The following is an 11405-nucleotide window of genomic DNA, read 5'->3' on the forward strand; positions in this document are numbered from 1 at the left end:
ATACATAGCCTATGGAGGTTTAACTTGGTCAATAGTTGTCCAATTACTTCCTTGGAATAATTCATGTCGATCTTCTTTTATACTGTTTAAAGCTGTCGTACATGAATATGCATGTCCAAACATATACATAGATAATCTGGCTAACCAAAAAATATGCAAAATGATGTTACTATACACCTCAAATATAGCACCTCGGACTTCTAGCATGCCTAAAGTTTTACTAATAGATGATGATATTGCCTTTGGTAAATGCAGAACATAGTAGAGATGGCTTCTAATCAAGGAAGCTAAAAGAGTACCATTGGTGTGAGGTAAAAAAAATAAAAGCATACATATCTTCGAAGGCAGTAGACACAATAGTTAAATAGGTACCTTATTCGTCAAGAATATGGTTAGTAGTTAACTCTCTAGATTTTTGCTCATGATTTTCCCTAGAAACCATGCTCGAGACACTGAAAGTAGGAAGAAGAAAATTTATTGTGAACAATCAATTCATTTGCCAGCCGGTTCTACGCCTCAGGCATAAAATGAGCAACTTTTCCAAATGAAATCAACAATCAACCAGTAATATAACCAACAAAACACACCATTGTAGAAAGGTAATACCGCACAAAATTACCTGAAGAAGATAATTATGCAGCCAATCCATTGTCTGTGGAAATGTTGCAGCTGATACGTCAACAACAGTCAAACCCTGTTCACAGGATGAAATTTGTGACTAATAATTGAATCTTCATTATAAAGAATATCAAACAGAAGCAAATAGAAAGCGAGCACATCATACCTGTGATGTAAAGGAACACAGGTAGTCCTGAATAGTCATCAAGTTAGTTATCACTTTGTCTTTAACCTGGATAAAAGTTTCATAAGTGAATTAACAGCTAAACAAGAAACACAAAATGGGAAAACGTTCACAAGCATACAAATACACTATGCCCGATGTGAATGCATATTTTCATCATAAATATATAAATGTAGGATAACCGTTCTCCATCTTTGCTGTTATTTTTGTTTTCGTTTTTGTTTATTAGTCTTACTTTTTTTCAGGAAAGAAGAATCTACCGCTTTTAAATGAAAATCGAGGGAACATGCCCCATAAATATGTGTTAATATCAATTACAAAATCAAATGCTCATACGCAAAAACAGAAAGAGTAGACATCAATAAAAGTTTGAACAGAGAGAATCTGCGACATGGACATGTATCAAAGACTGAAAAAATCATTCACCAAATATCGAAAGCATAAAAGCATTTGAAACCTGGGCAGGATGCTTCTCCGTGAATGTACGAGTAGCTACCCACTCCTCCAGAAATGCCTGGTTATTGATTAAAAGTAGAAAACTTTCTCAATATGTTAAGCACCGAAATAGAATATCGAGGAGCAGTCCTATTCCTTTGTGTCACACATTTCAATATAAGATTATATAAAAAACTTATTTTACTTGCATATTACATTAATAACAAGAAAAAGAATATGTAGAGATGGAAAAAATCATTGGGAACAATTGAAATGTAAGACAACGACATATTCTTCTTAACTTCAAGTATAAGAAAATTGCGAAGCAAACATAAACTCAGTAGTAAAGAACTCTAATTCACTTGGCCATAATTGTTTATCTAGAAGAGAAAAACCTTATGATCAAAGTCCGCCATCCTTAGAACTATAGGAACAAATATTGGCAGATCACCCGAAGTTTGCTTTCTGTGAGCAGGATTTTGATCTGCTCCTGAATCATTAACTGTTTCGCCAGCATGGCCAGAAAATTTGTTACGAGACACCGGTTCTGCCAATATTTTAAAAGGAAAAAAAAAGGAGAAGTTGAGCGGATCATATTTTTGAAAATGAACATGGAAATAGTGCAGCAAGACGTACCTGTATTTTCAGAAATTTTCTCGACAATATCCATTGATTTCAGAGAATCTGCTAGCTTGTCTGACTCAGAAGATGCTCCATCCGAACTAACATTCTCAGGATAGAGATCTTTACCGTTACTCTGACTGCCAAGTCCAATACTGTGATTACTTCCCCTTTGTATTTCCTTGTGGTCTTTGACCTTGGAAAAGTTTGGTTCTTCGTAGTCTGCGGTGGGCGGTGGTAGTAATTTATGTTCTTCCATCAGGAATATTCTAGGATCTAAATGTATGCCCTGCCATTGTTTTACCATGAAAGAGGGATCATTGGATGGTCAAATCTTAATTGGAAAAATGAAGGTAGAGGCCAAAGGGAACTTCATTATTGAACAAGTTGATGTTATATATTATTCGAAAATTGCATATATCAGTGAAAGTAAACTTCATATCGGCTTTTAATTGTTGAATAAGCTGATGCTATACAAATCAGCTGCTATCAACAACTGTAATACTGTATGCTACTCACATTCCATCTTTACCAATTAAAGAGTTCAAACAAATTTGAAAAAAGAAAAACAGAAAGTGAACTTTAATAAACAATTAAACCTGGGGGACTGTGATACCTCAATTATAATCGGTTTGCCATCTTTTGTTGCTTTTCTCAAATCACCAGCCAAACCTACATAAATGAGGAAAATATAGATCAATTTCCTTGATATGCTCTGAATCAGATACTTATACGGATATGTCTCAAATTACCTTTCCATATTATTCTGCATTCTCTGCAAAATTCAGTCATTAGCTCCTCTGGTGAGTTGAAATCACGTGTCCATACTGGAGAACACGTTAAAGGTGCACTGACATAAATTTACAAGGTGCGTAAATATCAACGGAACTGAATTCTCAGCAAAAACTCTAACAGACATGACACTAAAATAACTGCCCATAAAATGTAGGCATAATACACAACAAACACTCAAACTTGGCCTCAAGAAATTAGTAATCACTCCAACTTTGAGAGTGCACATCTAGACACATCAACGTGATCTCAATTGGCAACTAAACACTCCAGCTCATTCCCATTGTGTCTCGTGGACACCCGAAGCTGACATGACACATAAATTTTAAAGGTGTCTAGATGATCATTTTGTATGTTGGAGTGTTCAACTGACACAATGGAGAACGACTGAGGTATCTAGATATGCATACTCAAAATTGGAGTGCTTACTTACCAGCCGAGGCCAAGTTTGAGTATATATTTATGTAGTTATGCCTAAAATGTATCAAAACTGAAGAATTTAATCTGCAGAGATAGTACGTACTCTGTTGATGTGCGCAGCAATTCATACACCATCTCTGTCTGTTAAAAAAATAAAATGCTCGTGAATGGATAAGAAAGCAGTGGAGTACATGCTTCTAAGTCCAAATAAGAAATATGGAAGCAAATCCAAGAAATTTATAAGGAATAGATACCTGCAAGACATTTGGCAAGTTCAGGCGTTGTGCGAGTTGGGTAGCAATAGTAGACTTCCCAACACAGGCAGTACCACAAACAAGAATTACAAGAGGAACTCTCTGATGGTGAAATCTAGGAACATATACGAAAAGGAGATGGATGTGATTAAAAATACACTTTGCAAAATACGTATACCATATACAAGAATTACCAGGCGAGAAAGAATATATCACTCACCTTGTCATCATTTTATAACGTTTTATATACTCGTCTCCAAAACCTCTCCGCTTCATAAGCTGCAGGAGGATTCAATGAAATTCAGTGTAGGTCTCCCACTTAAACTTTGAAAACTTCAATCCAGAAAGAAAGCTAAGGCAGGTTGAACATGAACTATAATGAGATGTTTATATAGTTATGAATAAGAAAACACAGAATTGTATCTAAATATATTTTGCATTTGATCTGTCTTTGTTAAATCAACATGAACTAGAATGAGATGTTTACCTAGTTCTGATAAAGCAAACTGCGGAAACTGGACCTAAATCTTTTCTGCATGATCTATCCTTGTTAAAAAAAATTGGTTGAGGCAATAGGTTCTGCGGTAATATCTTGTGGAAGTGGTTGGCATGGGAGAAAGAAAAATTGACCACTTTTTCTTTTGTTAGATTGCAAGATCATGTACATTAGTAACACTTCAAAAGCTTTTTTATTAGGGACATGCACATTTTTGTGTCAAACATGATTATTCAACATCACCTGAAAGGACCATGACATGCCTAATTAAAGACATTGAGGACATCTCAGCTTACGTATGATCCTCATCCGAAGTTCTCTTCTGATTTAACCGTTCTAACTGCATTTTCAAGTTAGTACCAAGAAAACAACAAGTTTCTTCTAATGCCTAGCAATTTGAGGAAATCATGAAGCTATATTGCTTATTTTTTGAGTCATTATAAGCTAAAGCAGGGCAGTGAATTAGTCTTATGTACTTGTTCATAGTATTTGTTTATTAGTCGGTATATGAAAGAGATGCTCCTGAGAATAACCAACAGACTTAAATAGCCAAAAGACTCTATATATCCAACATTCTAGCAAAATGAGAGGCATGTTCTCTTTGCATTTGCAATACCGAATTCATCAATGAAAACTTCGCATCTCAAGATCAAAGAGATGGAATGATCAGAAGCAATCATGCAGACGTTATTTGAGCATAAAAAAACTGAGTGAAAGAGGAACCAAAGGCAATACACACACAACAAAAAGTGGTACCTTAAACAAGTTTGCCTCTAAATCTGCTTGTGAGCTTCACAAGAAGTGGTAAACAATTAGTTTTACAGATAAGTACATAAAACATCGAATTGAGAAGAATATATAAGTTACAACGTCATACGTACACATCAAGAAGGCTGTTGTCAACAAGAAGCTTTTTAAGATCAAGGGCAATTTTAACTGACACGTGATTTGGTATCTGCAAACATGCCAAAATGCATATTAACTCCAAATTGCATATTACTATAAAGTTAGTTATACGAAAAAAGTGATTAGGTAGTAAGGCCATTCATTTCAACAAATCAAACTACGACCATGACGACTAGCAAGAACTTGTAATTTAACAGTCATCTTATTTTCTAGTTACAATGGCAATACCTGTTTCGCCAACAGAGTAGATAATATATATCAACTTAGAGCAAGTACTGAGAAAAATTATCTCAATAGGTAGAACAATATGTATATGAATTTGTCTGTATAATTAGAATACTTATAATGTACATCAATGATGATATCTGTTTCAAAATTTGATCTGTCAAATAACAAACCATTGATTATTTTAAATAGCTTAATTGTCACGAAATATGTACTTTTAGCGGCAATTAACACTCTTTGTAAATGTCTTTAAAGTCTTTAGCGACATTGAATCCAATGACAATTAACTAATGTTGACATTGAATCCAATGACAATTAACTAATGCTGATAAAAGTTTTAATACTCTTTGTTAATATGTATATTTATTATCGCTAAAAAGTGTTTTTGTTGTTGTGCTTGTTGTTATAACTAGTAGTTATCGACTCCTATTCGATATTTATATAAATCATGTGATGCAGACATGATTTGAACCCGTTACCTCTAGGTTATGAGCCTTGAGAGCTACCAAATTGTTTTACCCCTCATCAAGGATAGCAACTAAAAATTAATAGATAAACAAGGATTGATTAAATATCTTCTTTTTTTTTGTCTCCACTTATGAAAAGTCACGCCAACATAATAGGCATTGTGATGCAAAAAGCTTTAAGAAATAGAAAGAACATGTATGGCATGTGTAAATCATGTTTAAAAATCTAAGAAAGTCCCACGTATATATTCTACCATAACAGGTATCCAAGAATCCTCACATGAATTTTCAGAGCAATTCTATTTAACGAAGTAATCTATATGGAACTTGTTAAGTACTAAGTATTTATTTGTGTTATGGCCTTAGGGGTCTTGGATATGTAATTGTCATGTAGAAATCGTAGATAATACACAACACATTACTAATTAAATTAATTGTACGTCACTTGTTTCAAATAAGATTTTGTTATTGCATTGAAAAAGATAAATGTCAATCATTTGTGCTAACACCGAACTTGATAAAATGAAATGGGTGAATAATTGAAATGATATTATAACGCACTGACTTTAATTTGGAGGTAGATCCATAATTTATTTATTTATTTATTTATTAAAAGAAGTGTTTGTGATTGTTATAAAATTAAGAATAAAGTTATTGTATGAGGTGTACCTAATCGTAGATCAATGTAGAGTCACATAATATAATATATACTACTATAATAGACCTATCGATCGATATAACTAACTTACATGTGAAGTGTATTAGTATAACAAATATTATAGAAATTCAAAAACAAAAGGTAATTAATTATTATATGTAGAAGAAAAATGAATTAATTAAGTAGATTAGGGGTGGACTGGACCTTAGTGACGGCTAGCATTCTGGTTAGCAAAAATCTGGAGAGAACATAGTAATGATCATCATTATCACCTAGCCATACTTTCACCTTAAAATAACAATTTAAAAAAAAAAAGATTAGCAAAAGTATTAGTTTAATTAGTCTATTAAACAAGAAACAAACTGATTTAATTAGTTGAAGTTGAAGGGATGTACCTTAACAAAGTCGTATTTGGAAGAATCATTACGTTTGAAGATGACAGGAGTTGCCATTACAACTGATTCTTCTTAGAGTGACAAGAGCAGGCGTTACACTCCCATGTGTTGTGGTGTCATCTCGTTAACAACAAGGCACAATATATATATGCATAACATAAATTATATAGTAAAAGTGAGTGGTGAAAATCATTTCCACACCGAACTTTACCTTAAAAATCAAACTCCTCCCCCAACTTCAATAAATAATCATTCTCTACCCCTCCCTTTTCCTAATTAACTTTTTTAAATATCTGCTCTACCCTTACATTATCAACCTTTATTTTATTCTTCTTCTTTTTTTTTATACTTTTTAAAATCATAATATTTTTATACTTTAATCTATATAACAAATTTTCTATAAAAAAATATTATTTTTGTCCAAAAGAAAGAGAAAATATTGATTGAGTATATAATATAATGTCGTTCTATAATGAAACAAATGAACAGGACTAAAAAATTATTGTTATTAATTTTAACGGAATCTATAATGTGATATATACAAGTAGCAGAAAATAATTAATAAAAATAAAGATAAATTTCATAACAATTTTTAAAAGATTATCTATGTATATTGCAAATAGATTTAAAATTATAATTAGAAAATATTTCATTAATGACAATCAAAATCCAAAGAACTACAGAGATAATAGAGAATTATAAGAGGTAAGCATAATTACATAAACATGCCCTTTTAATTTGGCTTTAGCTGTCATCTACGCCTTTCAAATTTAGGTGTGTATAAGTAGATACTTAAACTTATATATAAAGTTGAACAAGTAAACACGCACGTTCTGCATGATAATTAACATGAGATACACCGAAGCTGATTTTATGCCAAAATTAAATATGCATACACATAATACATTCATACATACGAACTTAATATATATATATATATAAATCAAAATAATAATCATAAAGAAATTAATAACATTAGATTTTATTACACAAACTTATAAAAGAATTATCCTGCTTATAAAGTTAATGAACTTAATAAAAATCTAAAAATACAAAGATTTAAAAATGGCAAGGGTAGAACAGACTTTGCATAGGATAAAAGGGGGAGAATGATTGTTTCTCAAAGTTGAGGGGCAGTTTGATTTTTAACCCAAAATTTGGGGTTGTAAATGATTTTCATTGATATAATACAATTGAAATTTTGAGAGTCAAATTAAAATTTTCTTTTGATCGAAATATTTTTATATGTCTGTTAAAAATTTTAAGTTGGTAATTACTGTAATTTATTGTGTTATAAAATATGAGAAATATACTACAAGAAATTAAATATAGACGAGATATTGAGAGAATAATGTAGAGATCATCTTATTCAAATGTCGAGAATAATGTAGAGATCATCTTATTCAAATGTCTTCAAGTGTTTAATACAATGGTGAATGACAACCCTATTTATAGGTTGATAAATCACTCCAAAAATTAATATATTAAATGCCCAAATTAATGAGTACATTATCATCCAAAATGGTTTATAGAACCTAGGGAATATACATACATGAATGTAAGTCGTTTATTTATTGAGTAATGGACAATCCACTCATTCAATGGATTTATTGTTAGGGTATATACTATTAATCATATGTTTAGACATAGTATTCTAACAATTTTCAAGATTAAATATCTAAGTGGGAGATTGTTAGGGTATATACTATTAACCATGCATTTAGATATAGTACATTATAACAATTGTGATGGTTGAAAGTCTAAGTGGGAGATTGTTGGGATATATACTATTATAACCATATGTTAAGATATAATATTTATTATAGAATAAATATTTGCTCAGTTTTAATAGACCATATATTCGTTTATGGTGTCTGTTTACTTATATAGTAGATGATTTAGTGTGTAGAGTTTTAGCTTATGCACAGAGGGTTAAATCATCGGTTCTTATAAGTATAAAATTTTTTGTTCACAATCTAGGATGGAAATTGGACATGTCATCGGTACAATTGTAGCACAAGATTATATGTAATTTATCTTGATTATGGAAATGATATAGTTCCAACTTCTTGTGCTAGTGCATTTTAATGTATTGAACGGGACCGAGTAGAGATAGTTGTTTTAGATTGGCTGACAAAAACATATTCTCTAAACTGTTAAATGTACTTATATTCTTAATCCTGATATAACTATTATGATATGTATATATTAATTATCGTTTTGATTTATTAAAAGGTGAGATTCTGAGATGGGTCAATATGCCTGATAGATTGGATGATAATAATATATATTGGTGAAATAATAAGTTAGTTGATGGAATCCATGTCTCGTTATAGAGATTGATTGATATGCCTTTTTGAGAAACTTATAAGTTTTCATCGTGTCAAACCTTGCAAGTGGATTTATGAATCTGACACATGAAATAAGTTAAGTAGTGCTCTAAAGGAAATTAATCATTGAATTAAATTAGTCAGTAATTTAATTTATTGATTAATATCTGCAATCTTAACGTGGGGAATTACATAAGTGTTTAATGGGGAATTTCGAAATATAAATAGAGGAGTGCAATTACGAATTTCTAGTGGAATGATTTGTAATTTATTATGGTAAGAATAATTCAAATTAATAATTTAGAATTATTTTCATAATAGGAAGCCTCAGTAATTAATTTTGTGGTTCCTACCGTGCTCATAATTAACTAGAACTCAGAATCCTATTTCTAAGGGAGAAGAAGAATCAGGCGTGAGTTTGGTTTTAAAAGAAAACAAGCGTGTCTTTTAAAAAAGACTGTGTTTTGTTCTCTTCTTTTGATTTGAAGAAATCTCTATAAGTAGGGATTCTCCTAACCTAGAAAAGAGATTGAAGGTTTTCAATTCGATACCTATCCACCCAAGTATTGAGAGAGTTCGGATGTGAACTTGGGATCATTGTAGAAGACCGCATAGCTGGTGTCTGTTTTGTGGATTCGCTTGAAGGACTGTCTAACTAGGGGATTCACTTGAAGGTAGATGCTCACGCTTCAAGAGGTAATTCTTGAACTAAATTTCAGCAAGTTTATGTGTTCTAGCATGATTATGTGTTCTAGCATAAACGATTTGGTTATCTATTATTCATGTAAGCAATAAGATTAAGATATGATTACGTTGTGCATATAGTTTTCCAACATTTATAACATATACATACTTTTTACGTTATTTTTAAATATATAAATTTTATTTTAGAAAAGTTAGTTTCTATGTCCGTATTCATGGGCAAAATTTGGTAATTTGAATCTCAAAGTTGAAAGTAAAGAGGTTCAAGTAGAGAAAATGTGAAACCAACAAGGATTGTGGTGGAGTGGTAAGTACTCCTTCATCCTTAACCAAGAGGTCTCAGGTTTGAGCCCTCTTGGGTACAGGGTCACCTTTGTCGGGGAGCGCTTTACCCCCAATGTTATTTGTTTCTTTCGCACCTAATCTGGTAAAATACCATCTATTTTATGTGTAGATTGAACTTACTCCAAAACTACTAATTTGATAGTTAAATAAAAGTGTTTTTGTTGCACGTTTTTTTAGAGATTGTTTTCGAGATATATGTATAAATTACTTGCGAGCTACTTATTTAATTGTAAATCTTTGAAAGATACTTGGGGATTTGAAACTCAATAGTTTATTTAAATTTTGTATTTATATTTTTTTTAAAATATATATGTATAAATATCTAATTGTGAAAAGAAATAATTAAGATAAGCTATGAATGTGATGGCAATTTAAAATTCACAAATTTTAAATTTCATGTCTCTATCAATACTTTTAAGCTACCTCCCTGTATGAGCTACTTATCTAATTGCAAGTCTTTCAAAGCTAAATGTAAGTTGTTTGCATGCAATTACGTACTTGAAGCCACTTATTTATTTGCAAGCTTTTTCATAAAATTATTGAAATATTATATGGACATCCACAATTTATTGTGTATAAAGAACATTAATTACTTGCCTGGTTTTTAAGTCTGGTAATTGTCGTTGTTCTTCCACTCATTCAGTGTTCTTATATTATTTTGAGAGGATTCTAGGATCTATCTCAAATAATAATTAAGTTCATCTTAATTTACATGTCTTTGTGTTATAGGTTGTATTTTATTTCAAACAGATAAATTAATTACATAATGAATATATATATATACCTTGTGTCAGTTATGCATCATCCGAAGGACGAGATAAAGGAATTGTATGAGTAAGTACAACATTGTCAACTAGAGAGACAAAATGATTATATAATGTTTGAATGTGATCATTCACATCATTTTATTGTCTTAAACATAGTAGGCTTTTCTAAAGAGTTATGTATAATGCGAACAAATTCTGATATAGTAGCAAATTTCATACACAAATTTAACATAACACCAACCAAATAAATAGGAGGAACAAAAAAAAAGTTTTTATTTTTTTTTAAATCATTGGGGCAATTATTCATCTTCGAGGTAGTTTATGATTTACTCTTCTCTTTAGACTTGGTAAGTGACATGTTCTACATCGCGGGGTCGAGAGAGATAACATAATTAGGCCTACGAATACGAACATATAATTCGGGTGTTGATCTTAAAAATATCCTAAGCCAACTATTATAGATTGTTGTTGATTTTATGATTTAACTATAGAATTGTAGCATTGAATGAGATAATAATCATGACAATGAAAAAGTTGTTTACTGATCTTGATGATTTAAGTAGCTAAAAATAAGAGTATCATAAACTAAGAGTTGTCATAATGTGTTACGTAATGATAGAAAATGATCTGAAATAGGATAACGTATTGATAACTAAGCATCTTTTATTAAAACGCCACACATGTCCTATACTTTGCAGGGGTAGAGCTACAGGTATGAAAGGGTGATCAGCCGAACACCCTTCACCGGAAAATTATACCGTGTATATAGGTAAAATACTGTGTAATAACT

At 31.3% G+C, this 11405-nt stretch overlaps 1 protein-coding gene across 1 annotated transcript; it reads right to left on the reverse strand.

Moving 5' to 3' along the window:
* Nucleotides 1-338: 338 nt before the first annotated feature.
* LOC125808650 (uncharacterized) lies at nt 339-6584 on the reverse strand. Its single transcript, XM_049488321.1, has 15 exons — nt 6472-6584; nt 6281-6364; nt 4702-4775; nt 4577-4610; nt 3545-3603; nt 3325-3439; nt 3174-3211; nt 2611-2708; nt 2475-2530; nt 1874-2147; nt 1633-1784; nt 1260-1316; nt 785-850; nt 620-694; nt 339-452 (listed from the first exon to the last, which is right to left on the reverse strand). Exons 1-15 carry the CDS (start codon nt 6526-6528, stop codon nt 432-434), a joined length of 1260 nt encoding a protein of 419 aa, XP_049344278.1. The 5' UTR covers nt 6529-6584; the 3' UTR covers nt 339-431.
* Nucleotides 6585-11405: the final 4821 nt, after the last annotated feature.

This window comes from Solanum verrucosum, unplaced genomic scaffold (genome assembly GCF_900185275.1).
Source record: "Solanum verrucosum unplaced genomic scaffold, falcon-dt-bn FXZP01000251.1, whole genome shotgun sequence".
In the NCBI taxonomy this organism is placed as follows: domain Eukaryota; kingdom Viridiplantae; phylum Streptophyta; class Magnoliopsida; order Solanales; family Solanaceae; genus Solanum; species Solanum verrucosum.

Excerpts from the sequence above, each read along its gene's own strand:
- LOC125808650 (XM_049488321.1), bottom strand. The coding sequence starts at position 6,528 with ATGGCAACTCCTGTCATCTTCAAACGTAATGATTCTTCCAAATACGAC. Across the intron at positions 3,604-4,576 it reads TAGAGGCAAACTTGTTTAAG|CTTATGAAGCGGAGAGGTTT; the intron begins GTACCACTTTTT and ends ATCCTCCTGCAG. Across the intron at positions 453-619 it reads TGCATAATTATCTTCTTCAG|TGTCTCGAGCATGGTTTCTA; the intron begins GTAATTTTGTGC and ends TCCTACTTTCAG.